Source organism: Vanellus vanellus, assembly GCF_965231255.1.
Source record: "Vanellus vanellus genome assembly, chromosome: 3".
NCBI classification, from domain to species: Eukaryota; Metazoa; Chordata; class Aves; order Charadriiformes; family Charadriidae; genus Vanellus; species Vanellus vanellus.
Genome location: NC_138907.1, coordinates 88,206,688 through 88,233,168, shown reverse-complemented (window position 1 = coordinate 88,233,168; position 26,481 = coordinate 88,206,688). Strand labels below are relative to the sequence as shown.

General features: G+C 37.5%; 1 protein-coding gene across 2 annotated transcripts in view; it reads right to left on the bottom strand.

Annotated features, from left to right (window-relative positions):
- The window catches only part of RNGTT (RNA guanylyltransferase and 5'-phosphatase), a gene marked incomplete at both ends in the record, with an annotated part of 198,604 nt that overhangs the window by 54,000 nt on the left and 118,123 nt on the right, over positions 1 to 26,481 (bottom strand). For both annotated transcript variants that reach the window (XM_082481115.1, XM_082481116.1), the window contains one exon: positions 9,398 to 9,498. In XM_082481115.1, coding sequence (XP_082337241.1) covers positions 9,398 to 9,498 — 101 coding nt within the window. The remainder of the gene's footprint in view (positions 1 to 9,397; positions 9,499 to 26,481) is intronic.

Genomic DNA, 26,481 nt, shown 5'->3' with positions numbered 1-26,481 from the left:
AGGATAAGCATTGTTTCCCTGAAAAAAACCTACAAGCTGGGTGTTCGGTAAAAAGGCGGCAAGTGTGAATCACCAAGCCTATGGGAGTCCCTAAGTCATTAAAATAACAGACATTAAAAATCCAATTTATTTTCTCAGAATGCAAGTGTCCCTTAAAACCAACTCATCATATATGTATGTATTTATTTTTTTTTTAATCAATCATCATAACTTGAATCCCTACAAAACCACAGCCACTGGATAATTATTCTAAAAATAATTATGCAGGTTTCTTTTTTAATGTCTCTGAGGTTGTAAGATAAGTGCATGTAGCAAGAGTTTCTCTTGGCTATCAAACAGGGAAGGCAAAACTGCTGATAATCTCCCAGTGTTTTAGAAGCCCAGAGTTGTATGCATACCTTATTGATAACACTGTCATGGCAGAAATGCAAACAACCTGCATCAGGGTCATTTATTTTGTTGACATGTTTTGCTGATTCCAAAGTACTTGTGCATTCAGGAAGACACAAAAAGCCAGGCTTCTAATTTCTAAACCAATTTCAAAACATTCTGATGGTATCAAAGGAAACTGAATGGTACTCTTGAAGTTATGACTGTCATGAATTATTTTTTATCTTTAATGTATTCATTATTTAGTACTTATATCTGTTTTTATGATTTGTGAGTTTGGTATTACTAGAAAACTAAGTAATAAAATGTTCAGAGTAAGACTGATGAAGAGTGCAGAACACACACAATATCTTTCGCGGTCCAGTCTGCTTGTTCTGCTCTACCATGGTGATAATTTTTTTTCCCCTCTTGGTTTGCTTTATTTTTATTTGGAATATTCCACAGCACGTAAGGAAGTAATCTGAGCTGATTTTTTTTTCCTTAAATACATGTTTCTTTAATTCCAAACACAGAAAAATACTTAGTATTCAGATCTCTAATAATTCTATACTAATGCTCTTTTCCCAAACATGGTTTTAAATGTACAAATCTGTAAACTCAAGAAAACTGACAATAAAATCTCATTAAGCAAACTAAAAAAACCTCAAACAACTGAATATTAATTTATACTGTAGGCAATTAATGAAGAAAATATTCTGAATTAAGGTATCATTTATAGCATACTCACAAAATCTAGCAAACACTCCTTGTCTGAAGGAGCCCAAATACATGCAAAAATGCATTTCAAAGAAGCTCATATCAATTTATAAAATCCATTAAAAACACTTTGAACAGGATGTTCAAGAATACTCACTAATAGCTCCTAGAATTAAAAAAGTTAATTTTTATTGCTGCAAAAGAAAAATATGTTCACAATTGAATTTCAGCAAGTCTGAGAGCAGCGTACCTATTGTTCAAGCTATAGCAAATAGAAGATGAAAATTTTCTCTATTTAAATTAGATGTTTTTTAAATTATGCATCTGCGAAACCTTTACAGCATGTAGAACAAAGAACAATGTCAAATTCCTCTTTATAAAAAATGCATGCTATTTTCCTTTGCAACTCAAAAATCTTCTTTAAAAGGACAATCCCACAATTTGTAAATTAAATGTAGGTACAGTAATTATTCTGAAAAATCTCTATATACATTAAAGAAAGCATGAAGAAAAACAAATATTTCAAAATATTTAGTAATTAAATGTCTAACAGTTCCATATTATTTGCAAAATATTTAACATCTGATCTCCAGGTAAGCACAGAATAACGGATTGGAAAGGACCTTCACATGTCATCTGCCTCGTGCTCAAGACGAGGTCAGCTTCCAAGTTATATCAGGTTGCTCACAGCCACATCCAGTCAACTCCTGAATATCTCCAAAGATGGGGACTCTACAATTTCCCAGCCTACTATAGTGTTTGACCTTTTCACACAATCTCTCCTCCTGTCCGTTTACAGTTTTTGGGTCCTTTGCTTTTCATTCTTTCAACACACATCTCTTAGCAGCCTGGCTCAGCCTTCTCTATCACCTGCCATTAGGGAGCAGGAAACAGCAATAAAGTATTACGTAGACTTCTCTTCCTCAGCCTGTACAAATTCAGTTCTCTCAGCCACTCTTTGTACATCATGTTCTCCAATCTGTCTTGGTGTCCCTCCACTGGACTTGCTCCAGTGCATCAATGTCTTTCTCATACTGGGGAGCCCCAAAACTAGACACAGCACTCCAAATGCTTAATAGAGGTGCAGAACCATCCCCTCCACCTGCAGTCCAGTTATCAGCCAGCCGTCTTTGCCACAAGGGCTAACTGCTGCCCCAGTTTCAAAGCTTTGACCTCCAGTACTCTGAGGTCCAGTTTGCTTAAGTAGTCCCTAACTTGAACTTCCTCACCTGTTGGTAGCAATTAATTTTCCCGCTCTCTGCCAGGAGGTTCAGGGACCTCAGAGGCCTGAGAGTGGACCTTGCCAGTCAAGACCAAAGCAAAGGCATCACTGCATACCTCAGCTCTTCTTGTATCTTTTTTCGCTACGTCTCCTGCTGCATCAGCAGCAGGCCATTTTCCCTAGTCTTCCTTTTGTTACAAAGGTACCTAAAGAAGTCCTTCACTTACCTTTAACTCCAGCTGAGTTTTGGCTTTCCTAATTCCTTCCCTCTACACCCAAACACTGTTTATACGTTCTCCAAAGAGGCCTGGCCCCCTTTACATCTTCCACACACTTCACTGTTTGGACGAGTTGACTCAGGAATTCCCCATTCAAGCAAGCCAGCTGTCTGCCGTACCTGCCTGTCTCCCTGCACACAGGAAAAGCGTACGTCCTTGTGCATTTTGAAGAGGCTGTCCTCGAAGGTCAACCAGCTCTCCTAGGCCTCTCTGCGCTTTAGGGGTCCTGCCATGAGATACTACCTACCTGTTCCTTGAAAAAGCCAAAGCCAGCTATCCTGAAGCCTGAGATTACTTTTCCACTGCCTGCTTCTCTCCTTCCTCTCTTGGATTCTACCACCTTACAGTTGTTTAGCTGGGGATGGCATCAGGCCTCAATTTCTGTATTCACAAGTAGCAAGAAATCTAAGCCACATGGCCAAAAAGGAAGAAAATATCTATCCAAATGTAAAATAGGGCAGAGAAGTGCATGGGAGATAAGAACATTTTAGAAGCGCATGGTCTTTGGGAGCTTTCCTTGATCCCGCTTACAGATAGAAATGGGTCTTTAACAGAGTGGATAATTGTTATGATAGCTGACATGAGCAACTGCAAAGACTGCTTTAAGGCAGCAGCTAGTTCAAGAAAAAGGAACAGGGTCTATGAAACATACAAGGCTACATTTACATTCCACTTTGCAAGTATATAGATAATTTTAGGATGATATGAGGTAAAGATTTTAAAAATCTGGAGAAATGAGTAGCTAACGTAGAATAATTATCTGACAGATGGAGATTGCCCAAGGCTGCCACTTGAACATATAAAAAGATGAGGCTGAGTTCATTTTTGAAATCCAACTTTAGAAATTCCAAGAGCATCCTGAGTATTAGTTGTGGAAGGTACAACATTATGTTCAGTGTACCAGAGTATAAATAGAGGTTAGATTCAAAGCATTACTTTGAAAATAGCTTTTAAAAATTGAAGTGTTACGAAGATTTTAAATATCCTCACACAAGCAATATCGCATAAATACTTACAGCGTAGTATCTAGGTAAACTGTCTATCTACTAGTTCCCATTGCGATGCCAATGGTGGCGGTTGCGCGTGCATATTTCTACCATGGTAATATCTGTGCTTCCCCTTCCCATGCCACCACGCGGTTCTTTCTATACATAACATCCTTTCTAGCCGTGCCCCCTACACTTCTTCAGAACTAGCAAGACCTACTGTGGTAACAGTTGAATTCCGGAAGGTAATAACTAAACAAATTACTCCTATATTTTCCTTTGCAACTCTTACATTCCATAAAAAGTAAACAATTCCAAAGCACACGCTTCCTTTAACAACAGTACAGCCATAAATGCAGTTAATATATTCAAACCTGCACTCCTCCTGCTGTCATCCCAACACTATGCATCTTTGCATCTATTTGCAACATCTTGTCCTCATTTGTTCTGTAATTGCTGTGTGACATCATCTGCATTCTGCCTCATAACTCCACTGTACTCAACAGAAACGCAGCGCCAATCTTGACTGTGATCTTTGGAGGCTAGAGAAATACGGGGATTATTATTTTTATCACCAGGGTACTATTTGTAAAGCTCCCATTTTGTGATGAAAGGCACGCATAAGAACAAGTTTGTGCTCTTTGATAATGGGCATTCTGCAAACAGGTGAGAAGGCAAAGAGCTCACAGCCGAAACCGACAATTTATGGCTCACATAAAAGGCGACTGGAAAGAGAGGAAGGAGCAACAAAACATGGACGAAACAAACTATCGTGTTAGTTCTGCAGATCTTATCTGATTCAATTAACTTCCATGATTTTTCATCCAGTTACCAACTTTTTTTTTTTTTTTTCAAAGCAGAAGAGTGAGGAAGACTAGCTTATAAAATAGATAAGCCTCCCTATGACAGACAACATAGCTATATGACGGCAAATCAGGAACATCATGGTTATTTTGAACCAGTTGCAGCTTCTCCCCTCCACCCCCACCCCTTCAGAAGCTCTTTCTAATTTACAGAAAAAAGGACAACATCACATCTAACAAAAGGAAAGCATTTACTTTCCTGTAGTCATGATTATCAGTATCTGGTTGTTTATTTGTAATTACCAACGTATCCAAAATTTTAAGTCCCTGCTGTCAAGATCTGAAGCCCTGCTGTCCTTGCATGCATCGTACTTTATCTCCCATTTTTAATTACTCGACAATGCTCAAGCTAAACAGAACTTTACCTCAACACTGTTTGTGTTGAACACTTTTTTTTTTTCCCCTCAATATGATCTACTTAATCATGGATATAATAAAAAAACAATATAGGCTTGCTACTAACAAAGAACTCATGTCTATTTCAGATTACTATATTTTTTTTTAAAGAAAGAAGCCTTTATTACTATTTCTTTCCTAGAAGATAAGTGAAACTCTTGATTCTTTCAAATACTTCAAGGTTCTATATAAAATTTATATTATTCTGTGATTTGAAATGGCATCAAATTGACCCAGTAAGATATTAATTCAAAGCCAATAAAACAAAAGCCTTGCTTGTAATTTGATTTTAGCATGTCTGATTCAGATAAAATTAAGGGACTTGCATGGGGTAATTAAAAAACTGTGAAAGGAAGCACGGACATTTGAGAAATTATGATTTTGGAAGGTACCACAAATCTGGCACTAGGTAGACATTTTCAGTTGATATTTGTGACATTTAAATAAGGCTTAGAGTTGGTTTGGAATTTTTGGATTTTTTTTCTTAAAGAAATATTCTTGAAGTCAGGCATTTTGGGAAAAATTATCTCTACTGTTTAGGAACAGTCTTCTCTGTAATATAACTGAGATATTGTACACAGCAATTAAATATCCTCCACATTCTCTTCTGATAAGGTCATTTAACTTGCAGGTCATTTGGAATTATATATATAGTAAGTACAATTGATCTTTACCTCCCATTTTTTATTACTTGACAAAGCCTGAGTTAAACAGAACTTTACCTAAACGCTGTTTGGTTTTTTTTCTTGATGTGTTCTACTTAATAATGGATATAATAAAAAAAAAAAATATAGACTTGCTACTAACAAAGAGTTCATGTCTACTTCAGTTCAAAAACTTTTTTTTTTTCCAATGAGTATCATCATAATTTAGGAAGAATACAAGGTTTTGTTATATGATCAAAGGGCTCCATTTTGCATTGCTGATGTGAGACCATTATCTTAGTAAACCTGAAATTATAGCGACGTGCTGGGACGTGGGTCCACCTTTTCAAAGCACACATAACATGAGAGCTTTTCAGTTCAACTGCTGTATTTCACCAGAGATAAACAATGAAGTACTCTCTTGTTTAGCTGCTTTAGTAAGTTGTTTTGGTTTTTTGTATGTTTGGTTTTGGTTTTTCAGATAAAAGAAACTATATTGATGTGATGAGAAGAGACCGAGAGAGAGCATAAGCGGGAATTCTTGCTAACACAACATAAAAAGAGTTAATCCGACCATCATCCTGATGCTTGGACAGGCTGGACTATGACAATACACAGGGGACAATTACCATGGCTCAGTTGATAAGCTGTAATTCACTAAGGTGCAATAATGCAATTTCTTTCAAATATGTGCACTGAACAGGAGTGTCAAGATTAGGTCACTGAGGTTACAGAAACCCTGCCTTTCTTGGGGATAAACTAGTATCTTTTTTCTTTATGTTTACTCTTTGTTATGCAGTCTTCATCTTTATAAGGAAGTGTATTCTCAAAGTAACTCGTAGATCATAAGCCCAATCCTTCTTTCTAATTCAATGGCAAAACTCCCTCCGATATCAACAGTGAAATAACTGAACCCTAGATAAAAACACTTGGTCATTCATCCGTAACTGAACGTGAAACACAGCAGCTATTTTGCAGTTAGCTTACTATTGCAGACTATTCTATGGACGGAAATTTACAACTGAAAGCACAGGGGAATTTTAGGTGGATGGAAAATAATCATACTGACTAAAATCTGGCTAACTCCCAAGAGGTAACACCTTTATTCATACGAAAAATGCACAAGATTCTTTACAATTGTTCAGGATCTCAATTACATATGCCATCCAAAAGACATGTCCAACAGCTGACAGTGCTCTAATCTCATGCTACTGAATAAATAATGCTGCTATATGCTTTTTTCACTATTTAAGTGAACAGGGAACTATAAATACAAGGGCTGCATGGTTGGAGTTTTGTGACATAGGCTCAGGCTGTAAACTGTGATAAGATCACACACACTTGTAGCACAGGTATAGATACGCGTGCATTTCAAGATTTAAAGATGAGCCTGTAAATCAGAACCAGGGACTTGGAAATTACAGACAATCCCCGTTCTCATTGTTTCAAGCTGTCAGGTATTTGAGATCAATACTTTGACTTTGGCTCCTCATTTGTCAGTTGACAGATCAATACAAAGGCATACCTTCTATTTCCATAAATATTATTGCTTAACTGTACCAAAACAGCACAGGAATTCTATAATTCTTTTACTGCATCTGTATTACTCTGCTGCCAAATGCACGCCAGATTTCTTTTTGGATTACTGAAAAAGAAGAAAACTTTTTTTACCTAAAAGGTTGAAACCAGTATTAATGTTTGCTTTTAATCTCAGTGGTGTGAGGAGAGGCCGGAAATCTAACATTGTCATGTTAGGTTTGCCAGTAGCAAGACATTCAGTTTATCAAAACAGAATTTTTAGTTACACCAGAAATCAACTATTTTATTATGGTAGAGCTAAGAACTCATGAAGTGCCTTTTTATAGTCTAAAATTAAAGATGCTTCTTTTAAAACTCTAGTAAAAAACTTCAAAAATCAGTGTAATTCTGATGTTTTCTCAAATGAGTTCAGATTTTACCAAGCGATAAATTGGATACTCAAATTAACAACGGAAGCAGTTAAGCCTGGATTATTTCATTCATTGTTTGTGTTTAACTGGGCAGAAGCTACTGTTTCATAGGTCATTACTTAACATAAATACCCCTCTCCCAACAATGGCAAATTATTATCTTCCACCCAGTACTTCATTAACTTTTCTTTTTGTTGGATGAATGCACTTATGTTACTAACAGCAGTCAACTGTCATGTGAGATGAAGTAAAACATATCTGGAAAAATTTTACTTTATTTATCAAACGGCAGATTTCTAGGATTATTTTCTTCTTATGCACGTGAGAGGAACATAAACATTAACATATTTAAGTATTACAGTATTTACAGACTAATTCAGATAATTATTTCCACAATACGAGCAATGCACTTATCCTCACATAGCTGGAATACGGTAGAACTTTTCTAAACTGTTAAAAAGTGTTTCCAATTCCACAATGGATCAGCCACTCTTTAATAACTTGCTACCAACTGCCCAACTTATTAGAAATAGTTTTTTGCTGGCTTATATTTTATAACCTTTTCATGTTCCAATCAAATAATCCATGATGTAATATATCGAACATAACACAATAGCACTGACAGTTTTGTATTTAAAATCAGTGATAACTAATCAAGCGAATATTCCTTTTTTAATGTTAAATCAAAAATCTGTGTGTTTTGCTTCTGAATCACAAGCTACTACTGTATATTTATAAACTCCAGCAGAAGTCATAAGAATAACCATAATAAAAATAACCTTCCCATCAAATAATGGGTAATTTTATATATTTATTTTTTTACAGAAATCTTTTGTATTACACTGTTCTGTGATTTAAGTAAAAGCCAAACAAACATAAAATGTTTGTAATGAGCTGATTCTCTGAAGTCAAACTTAAAATATTCCTGTATATTCTGAAATAGCTATGTTGTTACTCAGGACTTCATGTTGCATTTCAAACACAAAAATCTGAAGAGATAATTCCAACCTCATGAAATGCTCAGAAGTTAGAAGTTGAGTACATTTTGCAGATTAAATCCCAAATCCTTAGGAGACTCTCTATTCACCAAATATATTCATTAACATGACATGCAAATGTTTAAAAGTAAGATGGGCCATTATTAGCACTCTGGAATACGTAAGCAATATATGAATTAATTGTTTAATCATATTGAGTTGCCCGTGGCACCAAGAAAAAGAAAAGCTAAATGTCAGTATTTCAAACTGTCAGTTGAAATGAGTCCCAGATGTTAAAACATTAAGCAACCTAAAAATCAATTAACTTCGTTTTAAACAAAACCTTTTCCAAGGCAAGCTTTAATCTAGTGACTCAATCTTCCCCTTACCCTCCCTGGCACAACTGAACATGGAAATCTCCCCTATTTAATGTGCAGTGACTGAACTAAGCAAATAGTATGTAGAACTGTCGTAATGTAAAGACGTATATGTCTTCTGCCATTAGAACTCACAGGTTTTGATTAAGGTTTTAAGGGTTTTAAAGGCAAACCAAAGAATTCCTATCAAGTAAAAATGCCAAGTTATGTTGTTCTTTAAGAAAACAAGTGCCATTTGTCATTGTGCAGAATTCTAAAATGGAAGAAAGCTTAAGCTGTTATTATTTTGCATAAAACCAATGAAAAATAGTTATTTTATGCAAGAACTTAAGTTAATACAGCCTGCCTACTTTCTAAAAACATAAGGGGTAGTGCCAAATCCAAACAGGACTTTTTTTATAAATTTTTTGAAACTTAATTTAAGAATGAGCAAATTTACATGATAAATATCCACCATTGTTTTCAGGAGAACAACTGATTACAACAGTTGCCTTTGTTTTCAGTGAACAAATTCTACAGAGTATAGAAAGGCTTAGCCCCAGGAAATGTCAAGAAATATCAGAGGAGAGAATTAACTGTTAAGGGACATTCACATTTCAAAAGGGAAAGAATTACATACCCCTCTCCACCAATTCTTGTTATCTTTAGACGAAAATCAACAGAGTTCAGACTGGGTGGCTTCCATTTCAAAATATCATCACATCGACCAGGCTTGTATCTCTGAAGAAAATTAAAAAGCAGTTTAATTATGCTTATTGGTTTTCACTGGTTTTAAAAGTAACAATTCAGCATTTCAGACTATATTAGCTGTCTCTAATGAATTACAATACTTCGTGAATGAAACAATGAATTCCATTAACACGGAGGTAGTTGTGCTTCACTACTTTATTTGCTGCTCCCTTTTAAAACGGCTTAGCACTGTAGCCAAGCCATTGCATATAATAAAAAGCTGAGAATGGAAATAAAAATTAGCATACTTCATTATCCCTCTCTAGCTAAAGGGAAACCTCAAGGAAGAAAATAAGACAGCACAGTAACAAATGAAAACACTGATAGGACATACATAAAAGATACATTTAAGATAATCTCAACATTTTTGAACAATATTATGAACGATATTTTCGTTACCCATGCTGTTGGCTGAAACAACATGAAAAAGCCAGCAGTCACCATACTGCCAACTATCAGAAAGGCCCTCGTTCTTTAATACCAATGGAATTTAAGTTATGTAAAGATTAAAGCACATCATGACATACAGGAACAAAAATTAAAGGAACATCTGTTGCTTAAGAGAAAGGGTACACACTTGAACCAAACGTTGCAAGGAGCAATTTTCTGTTCAATTAGAGCTTTGGTTTCTCATGGTCTCTTCTACCATCCGCTTTGGTTTACTAAGATGCTGTTTTGCTCATCCTCAGTTAATAGTAAGAGCCACCCTGCTAACCCTTTCCACACTAGAATACCTTCAATGGCAATGGAGAAAATCAGAATTCACGTGAATAGGGAAAAAGTAAAAGAATAATTTGCAGATGCACAAAATGAGATTTTTTAATTGTTAGATGCTTACTAACCCACAATGAGAAAATTCATGCAATTTTCCCTAAAAAAAAAACAACCCAAGAATGTCCAGTGACTTCTGGTAACACTGGGATCACTAGCATCACATTACACCCATGCTGTGTTAAATATTTGCAAAATGCAAAATTTACTTATAATAAACCGAACAGTTCCAGATCTAAAGTGACAAAAGCAGATGAAGAATTTTCTGCTTTCTGATCTAAGAATGGAAAGTTATTCTTTTGAAAATGAATGCAGCATATCTTGCTTATCATTTCTTGATGGAAATATGAAATGGTATTGTTTAAACAATTTAAGAAAAACAGCAAATGTTTCAGCAGTAAATAAATACTCTTTTAGTTGCCACCATCTTGCTATTCCCTCCCTCAATTCTCTGGCTCTTTCCCATTCACCAGAAATATCTTAAAATTCCAACAATCTCATCTTCAAATTCTTAGAGTAATTAAATTTATCTTGCTCCTTAGTTATTTCCTCTACTTTCCCAAACTAAAAATCTACTATCATGTAGTATGGTGTTAAAAAAACGTAAGGTCTTATGCCATACATACTAACAGATATTAAACAGATAAAACAGAATATACAAAATATCATGCTCAGATAAGCATTTAAACTTTTCAGATCATCATTTTTGTATATAATTTTTTAATATACAGATTATGTAATTAAATATGTTTTGAAATATTTACATTCAATTTTACAGGAAGCTTTTATTATTTTAGTATATATTTAATTGGTTGTGTGCACTGAACATGAGAATTACGTAAAGATAGATGGCACTGACGTTTCTTTCTCAGTTAATTTTTCCTGCCAGTTTCTTGTACTTATACTTGATATGGAGAGAATATGGAATTAAATTCTATATAACTTTTATTAATAAAATATGCCCCGGGAATAATAGGACAAAATGCAGTGTTCGCAAAGACATTATTTGTCTCATATGCAGTTTCTAATTTGGCCAAAGACAATTACTACTACTAGGTATTTACTACTTAGTTCAAAGAAGAACTACTGCAAACACTTCCGTTTGTGACAAATTTGTCCATAGACAGAGAGAATTTAATTTACGAAACAACTGCTACAGCAGATATGAAGGAACACACGGTAGAGCTGAGTAGCTGAATTTGTTGAAGCAGGTGTGGATTTTGCTGTATGGAACAGATCTTAATGGTTGCTCTTCGGTCTTTTAGCATGACTGAGAGCTTCAAACATTCCACAAAAGTGACATTTGTCAATCATACATAAACCCTGAAACCTTGTATTAAGCCTCTGTGTAGCATGGCTTCTAATTCATTGACTTGCAATAATCTTCCAAGCAAGATTACTGAGAGTGTTTACAATGATGGATTTATGAATATATACTCAAGTAATCAATTTCTTTTTAAGCAGCAGGTCATATTTTTGAGATCTTATGAGCTATTATGACTAGACTCAGTCTAACTGATTTTAGAAAACAATCTCAGCTTGTTTAATATATGGTTCCAAACCATACTTCTACATATTATTACTTTAAAGAGGAGATAAAGAGAAGCTAAGAGTCTCCAAGACACAGGAAATTGCCTCTTTTGTACAGAAATACCAGTCTCAATCAAAAAACACCCCATATTTTGTGTGCAAAAGGTAAATTTGTACTGCTTCTGCATTAAGTTATGTAAAGATTAAAGCACATCTAATGAGTACTAAATATCTCCTCCCAGTCATAAACAGGAGCCTTACGTTCTGGAGAAATGGATACAGGATTGAAACATAGCCCATTTTGAAAACTAAACACCAAAATTTCTTCTGAGCAATGTGAGAAAATTCGAAGGCCTTTAAGAGAGGACCAAAGGCTTCTTTCAGGATTGCAGACTCTGTCCTATTTCTATTTACTTCTGCCTGGAACATAAACCCTGAAAACCCTAGACACTCCGTTAGGAAATGAATGCTTATTGACATGAAAAGAATGAACCAACCTCTCTGAGTCACACGCTGAAATCTGGAGGAAGAGCTGCATCCAAACTATATAACAACCTAAGAATGGCCTTGTTAGAGCTCTAGTGTCCTGGCTCTCACAACAGCCAAAAGCCTGTGCTCAGGGAAGGTGAAAAACAGGGCAATCATATATGAGAGCTTCTACTACTACTCTCTCAGAGACTACCCACTTCCAAGCTCAGAGACTTCCTGATGTGGGTACAATTCAAATGCGATTCCTACGTATTTAGTGATTTTCAGTTTTCCCTGCATGAGCTTGTCTAGTTCCCCAGTAAGACCCTGTAAACCTCCACCAGCTGTAGCAGTCCGCAGCACAGTGTTTCACACACAGCCCGACTACACTGCAAGAAAACCCATCACCTTTTGTTTATCTCGAACCAGCTTTTTTGTTGGTTTCAGACTTGCGCTCCCTAGGGCTCATATTAAGAGAGATGCTGAACAATCAAACCCCATTGCTTCTATGCTACTCATAGTTTCATATGCTTCCATATGCATGGAAATACACTCAACTCAGAGGCTCCCGTGCAGTGACAATTTTTTTCTCCACGTACATTACTCTACATTTATCTACACAGCAGTTTATGTGCTGTTCCATCACTCAGCCACCCAATCTTCTAAGGGCTTACTATAATTCTCCACATTTAGTACCAGCCCTTGCTCATCCAGCAAGAGAACATCACTTTACAGTTCATCCTGTTTTCCAACTTGTGGATGTGCAGTACAGGTGACTCCCCTCCCTGGTGAGGACTGACCAGTACCCTATCCCCTGACTCGTACTTTTTAAACAATTACTGTGCAAGAACCTTTTCTTTTAAGTCTCACATCTGCTTTAGTTACTTCAAGAATTTTTTGTTAGAAACTTTGACAAAGGCTTTCTGGAAGTCTTAGCGGGGAGTACCATATGTTCCTTACTCAAATTATTTTTGATCCCTTGGTTAGAGAGACATAACCTTCCTTTCAAAAAGGCATTTCATTTTCCCCAACTATACCATGTTTACCCAGGTACCAACTACTGTATTCCTCATGATATTCTCTACTCCTTTGTCCAGTACAGACATCAAGCTTACAGGCCTTACTTCTTCCCGATCTTCCATGACACCTGCCACCACCCTCATTTTTTTTAATTGGCATTGTATTTTCTAGCCTCACATCTATAGGTACTAATGTATATATTCCATATAGGATCTACTATAGGATTTTTTCAAACTCTTTTTCCGAGGCTGACAAGTTACACGCTCCTAAAAGTCAGTAAGAAGCCAACTTCACAACACACAAGAAAAGCTATTCCAAGATCAGTAATCAAAAGCAATGTTTTGACAGGATATATCTACATACCTGTAATTGCACTGCTGGATCCACAATTTTGATTCAAGTTTAATTATAAAATTAATTTGCTGGCTTGGTGGAAGGGGAGTGGGGGATGATTTGTTCTTTAAGATGGAGTTACCTTTCTTGCCTTTACCAGCAGAGTGTGAAACAAGCCACAGCTAAACTTTTTGTCCTATTATTAAAAAAACTGAGGTAAAATTATCTTTACTACACTTCAAGTTAGCCAAAGAGATCTTGCCTAGAAAGCAATGGCAATAAAAATACACTTTTGACTATTACACTTAGTTTTGACCATCGTTGAATAACACCGTTCTCACTTCACAGTAGATCTGTTAACACCGAGCACTTGGTAAAGGTTACAGGTCATTTACTCATATCTTTCCAAAACAGTTACAAAGGCTTAGATCAGACTTCAAAGCTCATATCATGAACAAGTTATACAGTCCCCAGACTTCTTCTGTTACCACGAAAGACAGAAATTCACAGAAAATTAGTTAAAAATGAGAATTCAACCAAAGGCCACACTAATAATCCCCAAGAAGGAGATTCATTTTTGTCATGGGTGAGTCCATACTCACGATACAGCAGTAGTAAATTCTTGAGTTTGAATGCTAAGTGCTAAATCAATTTCTTTAAACACGAGCTGGAGCCAAACAAGAATTCTGCTTGTTAAGTATGTGAAAACTTCACCTTAGATGAATCATTGCATACTGCAGACCTGTTCTGCCTGAAGTTATTCCACATTCTAATTCCAAAACAAAATGTGAAGCAATCTGTCTGAGATCAAACTACTCCCTAGCATTTTAAATATAGCATTCATAGCAATGATATCCTCACCACCACCCCCCTGACAAATATGGATGTACATGACTACTTCTAAAACATATCAGGTCCCATATCATCTCAAATACGAAGTTCATGCTTCAGTCTGAAACCTTTCAACCCAGTTAGCCACAGAAATTAGAACTCCACACCAAAAATGTACATTGACAAATCAGAAACTATCTCAAACAGCTTTAAAGGATTGGACTAGATGACCTCCTGAAGTCCCTTCCAACCTAAATTATTCTACAAAGCTGTAATATGTCTTTGGATGCTTGTTCTTTTAGTAGCCATATTGGGTACACTTACACTAGCATTTTAGTTTGCAAAAGTAATGTACTTTCAAAGCAAATCACCCAGTTGTTCTTACTTAGTACGCGTTAGCTGAGATAGATGGGCAGCTCTGGTGCACACAAACTGGATTCCATTTACATAAAACCAAACTTGAATTCTTACTTCAGGGACATACCTCATGCACTTCTCCCCACAGTACGGACACTCGAGTCCAAGGCAAAGGCTGTACCATTGCAATGCTACCTAGCACCTACCTAGCACAGATGAACCTGAGCAGTGAAGATATCCCGTAACATCCTGCAATGCTACTTCAAAGAAACAATGGTGTCAGTGCCTTCACATTGGCTATGAACCCCCAGCCCTCAAATTTTTACAACTCTGCTACTCACTCAGCATCTACCCAACTTTCCTTCTATCTTTGTATTATTATTATTATTAAAATAAATGCCCTACCTTCTATGGTCATTCTCTCCTGGCAGAACCCCAGCCCCTTTCTTTTCATCATTCCTTTCTTTTTCACAACCTTCCATTCCAGTCAGGGCTTTTCCCAATAGCAGTGTCAACCACCTCAGCCTCCTAGAAGACTGAGCTTGGCCATTGGTACTTGTCAGCCTGTGCTGGTGGACCAAAAGCTTCTCCAGCAGCAAAATAACTGGCACAAGAGGTTACTAACCTCAGGAGTGCTGCAGTGTACAACAGCACTATCAGTATCACCTTAGCTCAAGAGGATGAAGGCCAGGGACAGCAGATGTGTCAGAATTAGCATGGCAAATGTACCCCTATTCTGGAGATCTTGAACTTCAGGCAAGAGCACAATAATGAACCTAAAACTCAGGTGCACATCCAACACCCCAGAACGGAGACTCATCACTGAAAACAGCCCAACAGAAAGCACATCCTCTGGCATCCCACTTAGGCTGCTGAATTTCACCGATTCTGAACCTCATACTCAACTCCATATCATACAATCACAGAATGGTCAGGGTTGGAAGGGACCTCTGGAGATGATGTAGTCCAACCCCCCCCCCCGCCAGAGCAGGGTCACCTACAGCAGGTTGCACAGGACGATGTCCAGGCGGGTTTTGAATGTCTCCAGAGTGGGAGACTCCACAACCTCTCTGAGCAGCCTGTTCCAGTGCTCTGCCATCCTCAAAGTAAAGTCCCTCCTCATGTTTAGATGGAACTTCCTGTGTTCAAGTTTGTGCCCATTACCTCTTGTCCTATCACTGGGCACCACTGAAAAAAGACTGTTCCCATCACCCTGGCACCCTGCCTTTAAGTATTTATAAGCATTTATAAGATCCCCCCTCAGTCTTATTTTCTTTAGACTAAAAAGACCCAAGTCCCTCAACCTTTCCTCGTAAGAAAGATGCTCCAATCCCCTAATCATCTTTGTAGAGCCCAGAACTGGACACAATACTCCAGATGCGGCCTCACCAGGGCAGAGTAGAGGGGAAGGATAACCTCCTTTGACCTGTTGGCCACACTCTTCTTGATGCACCCCAGGATGCCATTGGCCTTCTTGGCCACCAGGGCACATTGCTGGCTCATGGTCATCCTGTTGTCCACCAGGACTCCCAGGTCCCTTTCCTGGAGCTGCTCTCCAGGAGGTCAGCCCCTAACCTGTACTGATGCATGGGGTTATTCCTTCCTAGATGCAGTACCCTACACTTGCCCTTGTTGAATTTCATAAGGTTTCTCTCTGCCCAACTCTCCAGCCTGTCCAGGTCACAGAATTGCAGAATCGCACAGAATGGTCAGGGTTGGAAGGGACCTCTAGAGATCATCTAGTCCAACGCCCCCGCCAGAGCAGGGTCACCTACAGCAAGTTGCACAGGACGATGTCCAGGTGGGTTTTGAATGTCTCCAGAGTAGGATACTCCACAACCTCTCTGGGCAGCCTGTTCCAGTTCTCTGCTGAATGGTAGCACAGCCTTCCGGCATATCAGCCATCCCTCCCAGTTTTGTGTCATCAGCAAACTTGATGATGGTACACTCTATCCCTTCACCCAAGTCATTGATGAATATATTGAACAGTCAACATATTGAATATATTGAATATATTTAATATATGCTCAAGAGGGAGTACTCACACCACAGGGTAGAGGGTTTTTGTTAGACCCCGATAGGCCATTTTAGCACTGTAGGGCAAACTGATGGGTTGCTGGTCATGTTCAACCCCAATCCCCTACCCTGTCCCAAAAGTACTAAGTCTAGTTGTCCCCTTCCTCCATAGTTGCCCATAGAAGCGGCAACTCTTTTTTCCTCTCCCTACAAGTCAAAAGAAAGGGTGGCCATCAGAGAACGAAGTTCTGTTTTCTGAACTTTTGCTGACACGTTTCTTGTTAGTTGCAGATATTCCTCCCACACAGGTTTTGGTTTTGCCTAAAGCCATGTGTCTTCTCACCATTTGCATTCAATGGGTGCTTCAGCAGAAAGCTGAAAGCCTGGGCAATGGGGATGTTAGCAGCCCATAATGAGGATGAAGTTTCACTCCAAAGAGTTGCTTTCACATGACATAGACTTTGCTGCTTAGTATTTTGTAGGAGGAAGAGTGGGGTTAGTTTCTGGGAGTGCATTCTGGGCAGGCAGTCTGGGCTGTGGGGTGTTGTTGACTCACCATCAAGACACCCACCCGGAACATTGAGTAAGTTCAGCCAAAAGTCTAGACAAAACAAATGGTTCCTTTCTCCTAGCGACTGAAAAGGAAGAGGTGGTGGGATGACCAAGAGAGAGAAATTTGTGCCTCATCAAGAGGAGGAAGAGAAGGTTCCCTCAACAAGGGTGCCGTACTATCCTACAAAGCCTCATCAGCCAGCTCTACCTCCCTAACCTTTATTAAATACCATCCTCCTCAATCGCAGCAGCAGCTAACAAAGGCCGCCTTACATTTCCCTTCCTCCACATTTTCCCTCACTCCTTCCACCTCCAAATGACAGGAAGCCAGCAAATAACCCAGCTCTTGCCTTTCTCCTAAACGGCACCGTGCTGCTACTAGTCAGCTATAATTTCCCCTCAGTAAACTGGTCACATCCAGCCCTGCAACACATCCAGAGGGCTGCTAAGATGGCAGCCGCAGGCATACACCAATTCAGAGAGAAGGCTGAAAAAAGGGCACAGAAAGCTCAGGGAAGATTTGTTTGAATAACCATGCTTGCCCAAGAGGTGCGGCAGGTTGAGTACCACAGGAGAGTGAGGGCAGATGGGGTAGGAGGGATGGGGTTAACCAAGACAGCTACTGGAAATCTACCGGTGTTCTTTTAAATCAAACATAATTTGCCACATTGCAAGTCAAATTAGCATTTAACCACCCTGAAAATGCAATAAATTGCAATTAAGTATCCTTGAACACGAAATATAAGTATTAAATGTAAATCTTTATGTCTCTAATAATTTTAAGTTTCAAAGAAGTTACCTTGCTGTTTCATATTTTAACACCAAGAAGAAACTTCTGCCATTATATAAATGGTATTCTGATATTTAGTTAGACTTAACTTAGCAGGATGAAAAGCATTTTTAAAACATTCTAGAATGCTTCAGGTTCACAAACAGTAAGAAATAATTTGTTCTGTTGCAAAATCAACCCATTCTCACTACCAATATTCTTCTGTGTTTTAATTATATTGTTTGCAAGCAACTTTGTATTCAACTTGATGCTAAAGATTTCACTTGAAAGGAAAAAGTTAACTACTGCAAATGTATAACAACAAATCTGCTCCTCTTTCCCACTCAAAAAACGGTTAAATGCTTTCGCTGAAGAGCTCTACTTAATTCTGAGGCCTCTTACTATCCATAGGGCAGCTGCTGCTCTACCCAGTCTAATAGTTTGCATTCAGCTGTGTAAACATAAAGACAGAATGATTACCCGAAATGTGTTTTTATTTTCTTGCACTACAGACCCTGGATCATTTTAAAGAACGAAAAGGATCGATTATAATCAATCATTTCATGCTAGAGCTTATCGAGAGATGAGCTGAAGAAACAGAAGTTGCTAACATTGTTGACAGATTATGTGAATAAGTCACATCAATGGATCAAGAAACCACAAGATGAAAGGCAGCCATTGACTCAACTGTATATTCATAGATTTTTAAAACTGGAAACCGTTACTGGGCTCATTGAGTCAGCTATGTTGCATATAGGACAGAGAAACTCAAACAATAATGTTTATATTAAGCTTATAATTCTTATCCAAACTACAAGGATGTTTATATTAATCTTATAATTCCTATTTAAATTACAGTACACCTTTATGAAAGATACTAAGTGATGAAGAAATCACTACATATATCCAGGGAGGTTACCGTGGCCGTTTATTACACTTGTGCTTAAAAATGTATGCTTATTTCTATACTGAATCTTGTTAATGCCTTAGTTTAGACTGAAGCCCAGCTCTCAATGTAATTACTACCCTTTTTAAAGATAAAATGATTAAGTCTGAGTCTCACTGCATGGGTAATTTTCCAGTCGGCTAATGTACCCATCTTCATAGTACAATTTCACAAAAGCCTTTTAGAAGAGTAGGGAACCGAACTGAACCTACTATTCCAATATTCTTTTCAATGCTTATTTATACAGCGGTACACAAAAGAAAGTGTACTTTGTATTCTTTTGCATTGCATTGAAAGGTGTTGATAACTAGCTGAAATAATTCTTTTCTGATTCATGCCTTTATCTGGGGACTTAATACACTTGCTCCTGGATATACAGCCTACATTTGGCTGTATTCAAGCACCATCATAAGACCAAATGATCCAGGTTGGCCTACACGACTGATCTATTGGGAAAACAGCTAACTTTGCTGAAAAAGCTAGAAATAGTAACAACATGGCCATGAACACATACACACAAAAAAATTCCAAATCCTATCATTAAAACTTTCCATTGTAACATTCTTCTTTATCTGTCACACACACAAAAGAGAAAAAATACCCAAGCACAAGACACTAAATTCTATCCCACCAGCAGTTAATCTGTGACTCTTAGCTTCTTAAAGTATTCTGCCTTCTGTCCTTTCTAGCTTCCTTTCTCAGTTCCAACTTCTTCTGTTCCTCAAAGGATCCACACAAACAACTTACATCCTCCATATTCCATCACTGCAATACCCTCTGTTCTCCCCCATGTATTCTATTTTCTTCACCTGGTAAGAAACTAGGCAAAAGGGAAAGTGGCATCAGAAATGCCTTGGTCATTGATGGTTAAATATGATTAATGCTTTTCCTGCTGTATATTGAGCAGGACACTGAGAACTGGAAGAGAGATGCTAGTCTGATCACAGGCCTACAACACTCCCTGGTTGAGGAGCAGAAAGTCCAGATTTTGTTATTGAATTTAGGGACCCATCCCTAACTCATATCCTTGGAGGTGAAGGCAAACTATGTTGCACACTATGGCATTTATGGTGTTTGGTGATGATCACTGCTGACCAGTGAATCAGCTTCAGAGATTCTCTGATTATACACACAGGGAAAGCTACTTTGCCTGTTGATCATCTAGGAGACAAAGGAGAACAAGGTCCAAGAGTAAAAGCCTCCAGGTTCAAAAGGCAGGGTGCGCGATTACAATGACTGATGCACAGAAAAAGGGACTAAAATTTTCCATTGTCCACTCGAAATCAATAGATTAACACCAGGACAATACTATCTCCTAAGACCAACTATTATCAGACAGTAAGAGAAAAATACTATTGTTCACTCTTGCATTAAACCATCACATTGGGTTGTTATTTAAAGTATGTCAGAGCTGGCCAAACTGATTATCTAGCACCCACCAAAATCTTTTATAGAGGTCAAGATCTGCCAAATACATTCCATGTACCTCAGAGTCAGAAAGTGAATTTTAAGAAATTCTCTCACTGGGGTCTGAACATGTGAAGGGTCCCTGGGTATCCCATAGCCACTGGCCACACTAGTTTTTACCTGGCTCCACTCTTTAAGTAGTGAGAAATAACCACCACTGTCCCTATCATCACTGTTGTCCCGTCCCATCCCACCCCTGCTCAGCATCCCCTTCCTTGGACATGGACAACCATTGTGCTGCTCACAAAGTACCACTTGGCAATCCCTTACATACATCCAAAGTCTCCGAACCAGGTTCACAAAGAAACAGCTGAATCACAGAGGAAAAAAAAAAAAAAAAAAAAGCTGCCTCATTAAAATCACATTCTACACCATAATTCGGTGGCTCAGAAAATTTTATTTAGCCTTATAAGAGCTAATGGGACTAATGTGAACTAACGATGATTGTTAAGGATGAGAATGTGTCCAATGAAAAATGTAATTGTGACTGCTCCCGAGAGAAAGCATTTTTTCCTAATAATAGTTTGGAGAAATTCAGTCATATTTACAAAGTGTTTGATACCTGTGAACCCAGTTCAGAGACTATTTAGACTTCTAGAATGCTGTTTATAAAAAAAAAACAACTCATGTTTTTGATCACATAGCAAAAGTTATTTATACGCAGGGCTTTCAAGCCTATAAAACTGTATTAAGCAGCTGTCATTGAATTGAATGTTCAAGTGCTCATTATTTTTGAAGGTTGAGAAACATACTTGGGTGTTTAAAATATGCATTTAGGAGCACCACAAAATGATTACAAGAAGACAGTAAAACAATAAGATGCTAAAGCTGAAGCATAAACAATATTGGTTGATCAAGTTTGGAAAGTCTGAAGAATTCTGGGGCATCTTAGAAATTTTTGTCAATGAATGCAATAGATGAAACTTTGATAAATGCAGGTCAGCAAGGGAAAGATGTGCTGCATTTAACTTCACTGTATAGATTCCACTAAGAAAAGGTGCTTTAACGAAATCTCTTCAATGGCACTCAGTGTCTCAAAGATGATTAGGATTCCTTTACTCTTTAGAAAAACAAATCAAATGTACCCAGTACTGCCTTCTTTCCAGTAGATGTTTGACAATTTCTGTATAAAACTCTTGAAATTGTAAAGCAGGCAGTTTCCTTTATAAAGGAAAGACAGGGACATGTGATTCGTAATTACTCCTAAGAGCAATCACGCTAAAAGAAACCCCTGGGTAAACACCAGTACTTTCCAAACATCTGTCATTTTTGAAAGGCATTTTCATAGTTGAGAGAAAACAGAAGAATCTAAACACTGAATGGAAAATACATAAGAACATAAAATGGCTGCAAAGTTTGTACCACTGCAAAACATGATCCAAACACAACATCATGCAAACACTTTACACACCTTGTATCAAGTCCTTCACCCAACACAACCTGTGTCTAACTATGGACAGATGGCCATGACACCTTATCTAAAAGATGATGACAAAAAAAGCAAATTCCTCCCTTTCAAAAAAACTCTAAAAGAAAATAATAAATGCTGCTTTTAATGCTTAGCATTCTAAGTTACTTATTCAAACCACCTGAACAATCAAAGTGCTGCAGTCCTCACTAAACATCAGCTTTTTGCTGGGTGCAGTAATTTGATCAGAATACAAAGACATCCTGATGTTCAGTAAATATTTGATCAGCTTGAAAATAAGGTTGTTAATTAATCCCAAACATGACACAATGTACAGCCATGACATTGCAGAACAAAAAACGTAGACAACAACTTTTAAAGCTGATATAAGATGGGGAAAAGACAGGTTCCTTGGCTAAACTCAAATCACTTAGTGTCCACAACTAAGTCAAAAGGGTGACAGAGCAAACTCCCAATAACGAAGTTTTAAACAACTCATTACTTGACAGCGAAGTCACCATGCTGCTTTAACTCCATGTAGACCTTGAATACTGTGTGCAGTTCTGGGCCCCACAATTTAAGAAGGCTGTGAAGGTCCTTGAATGCCTCCAGCCGAGAGAACAAATCTGGAGAAAAGGGCTGGAAGGAACATCCTATGAGGAGTGGCTAAGGACTTCGGGCTCATCTAGCTTGGAGAAAAGGAGGCTGAGGGGTGACCTCATGGCTCTCTACAGCTTCCTGAGGAGGGAACGTGGAAACAGAGGTGCTGAGCTCTTTTCCCTGGCAACCAGTGACATGACATGTGGGAACGGCTCAAAACTGGGCCCGGGGAGGTTTAGACTGGACATTAGGAGGCATTTCTTTACTGAGAGAGTAGTCAAACACTGGAACGGGCTTCCTAGAGAGGTGATTGATGCCCCAAGCCTGTCAGTGTTTAAGAGGCATTTGGACAATGCCCTTAATAACATGCTTTAACTTTTGATCAGCCTGGAATTGTTCAGGCAGTTGGACTAGATCATCATTGTAGGTCCTTTCCAACTGCAATATTCTAGTCTAGTCTAGTCAAGTCAAGTCAAGCAGATTTGTGTCAATCCTTCCATTACTCCACTTTAAAAAGCAAAATAAAAAAATAATTAAAATTAACACGTGTTCTAAGACACAATAACTTTGGTGTATTCTGGAAATTTCTCCTTTAAAGAGTTAAAAGAATAAGTAGGAATGATACTTTTTAATAAATTAGTACTGGTTAGCCAGAAGTAGCAGTTTTTATTGTGAAAATGTTATTGTACCACAATTTGTCGCTTATGAAAATGTGACTTGAAGCTATGTGAAGTAGAAAGAAAATGGTTATAATCAAAATGACTTCTGAAATATTAAGCTTAACTGCCGTAGCAGATAGAAAAGCAAAACATGCTACTAATATGCACCCATTTAAATAGTCTTAGATTATGTTTCATACTAAGGATTTTAACACTTGAATGCAAATCAGGTTTAGAACGTTAACCTATATGCAGAAATTAATCTGTTAATATTGTAATAGATATCTTTCAATTGCTTTTTCCAAAGGTGCCTATGAACTTCAAGTTATGCAATATTTATATTAGACTACTTTGGTAATTATTGGGCTAAATGTCTTCTACTGTTGCACTTTAATTTAGCATTATACCTCCAGCTTCATTAAACATCTTGTTTCACAACTACAGTAATAGCTTTTCTCAATATTCCATTAAGTAAGGATAAAAATATGAGGAAAATTTATACATAACTAACATAATTTACATATTAATCCTATTAATATTTGAAAAACAAAGTTCAGTTCACAGCCAAAAATCCATGTTTACAGCAATCAAAATGTAGTGGCCACAAAATTACTCATTGCTCTTTTCCCATCCACACCCGCGCCCCCAACACATTACTGTATGCAGCAGAAACCTATTCTCTGTCAATTCTGTTTGTATTCGTCCTTTCACTTAACATTATGATCTGGAGCTAGAAACTCCAACATTTGGTCTGAAGCAAAAAGGAAAAAGTAAATGGCTTCAGAGTGTTGGCTAATATATATATGGTCCACAACAGACTAACTGGTGTTCGCCTTTGATTCTAAATTCTACTTTTGGCAAATTAAGGTAGCTGTTGAAAAGCTCCATACTCCTACATTTGTGACAAAAGAAATGTCCTAACAACAGAGTTATAGTCCCCCAGGTCAAAGGAACTGGTGATGGTCCATGACTACTACTTAACATAGTTTTATATTGCTATTGATTATTTTGTAATTTTCTTATTTTTCACCATTGAGTATTTATAACCTCATTAAATATGTACTGTGTAAGTCTTCAGGAAAAATTAGCTCAATAGTGAAAACACTCAAGATAAACCAACAGAAGGCAAATTGAAGTATTTCATTCTCTTTATTTCACTTTGCATCACTAGGTTGAACTGAGATGGCTTCAGTGTGTACCCACAGCGTTACTTTGTCATCAGGACGCCAACGTGACTGCAGAATACTATTGTATTTACTTCCTCAGACGAAATTTTCTTTCAAACTAAGCTTCACAACTCAATAACAGCCTTAAATAGAAATTAGTACAATGGAAAAGATCAAATCTACATATTTTTTCCTCAATAAACTTTTAAAAACTACCCTATAGTTAATAAGCCCTCAAGTTTTAAATGTTAATATTCTCTTTCCATTGTACGTTTAACATGACTCTACCCAAATTCATCTCCTGAGGGCTGTTTAAGATATTACCTCTTAATTCACAGATACAGAAGTTGCTGACAAAAGATGAAGAGATGAGTCTGAAGTAAGCTGTTGGGACAACCAAGATAATACAGAAGACCTCCTGGCCCCACTCCTTATTATTTTTTTATATACAGCTTATGTAATTAAATATATTTTGAAGTATTTACATTCAGTTTTACAGAAAGTATTTATTATTTTAGTATATATTTAACTGGTTGTGATTGAACACTACTTTGTTGTTGTTTTTTCCCTTTTAGTCTCCTAAAGTAATGCTTATTATTCTTCTCCTCTCCCCTAGTGACACAACAAATCTCTGAAAGAGTCTGATGCAGATTGTCTTCCTTCTTAATCTTCTCTTCACACTTTTATTGTGAAAAACACCTTAGTTGCTGAAGCCAGTGATGTTGGAGAAAACATTAATCTTCATTGCATAAAGTGCTAAGCGCAGTTGCCTCATTGCATCACTTGTTTTATGAACCTTACTGTTTATGTCTCTTTATATGTTTAAAGCTTTGTATATATCAGCCTAAACCTTCTCTCATTTCTCAAAGTCCAACAGCCCAACTTCTCTTCACCTTCTGTTCTTTCATTTTTACCACCTCTGTCCCAACCCAAGCCTAAGTGTAGTCACTTGAATTTACACCAGAGAGAGAGGGAAGTCAGTCTCTCAGAGGACTTATTTCTTTGTGGATGGTTCATTTGTGATCAAAGGCTCCTACAAATCTCACACAAGTTGGGCTGGATCAGCAGGAAGTATTCAGTGCTTGAAGTCTGACAGCAGAAGCATCCCCGGTGTAACAAAAGAATCTCCATGAACTGAGCGGCAGTGCTCTTGGCTGACTCACTACGATAACCTGATTTGGAAGTTGGGTAATTTATCAGTATTAGAGACCACATTTGCAGGAGCCACAACCTGTAAATTTATGGCTTCATCATAACACTGGCTTTGTTGACATTTTTCTTAAACTGCAACGATAACCAGTATACCAGGAATAATATTTCAGCAGATCAACTTAGAGCTCATTAAGATCAATGAAAACTACCGACCCTAAATAGGAAGATGCAAAAATACATTCCAAAATACTTCTTGAGGAATGCCAATCTTGAAAAAAACAAAGAAGCCTCACATCAAGAGGCAAACAGTGGGCTACAGCTTTAAGCTAATCTGCACGTAAGGAGAAATGTACAAGTATAAACTAGGAAATTGCAGCATGCTGGTCTCAGACATAGTCTAATTTCTCTTTTTAATTCCAGAGCTAAAAAGCCCCTCGAGCTGAGCAGATATGCATGAAAGATGATGCACAGAATTGCCAGCAGGATTTTTTCTACATGTTGCCAAACGTATGTTACGCAAAATTGTCATTAAGGGCTAGCTTATTACATTTTTACAGGGCTACAAATCTCCTTGAATTAAATATTTATGAGTCTTGCTTGGAATACTGAATCCTGTGGTATTTTATAAGAAACAACAGAAACTAGCCTTTTCAACTACATATTCTAATATATTAATTATAAAATGATGAGTTTTAATCTTATTAAATTCATCATTGTCTATACAGATTAAAATAGCAAACCCCATATTTTACATCCTTAGTTTCACAAGAAAACATTCCTACAATGTGAGAGTAAATCCAACCAGTAGAACTCAGCATGTGCTTCACAGTGCTTTTGCTTTGCAAGTAGCAAGCTGGTACGCATGGAGATGAAAAGGCAAAGTGGAAAAACAATGTACATTGAAAATAATCAGTACGTATTTTCTCTTT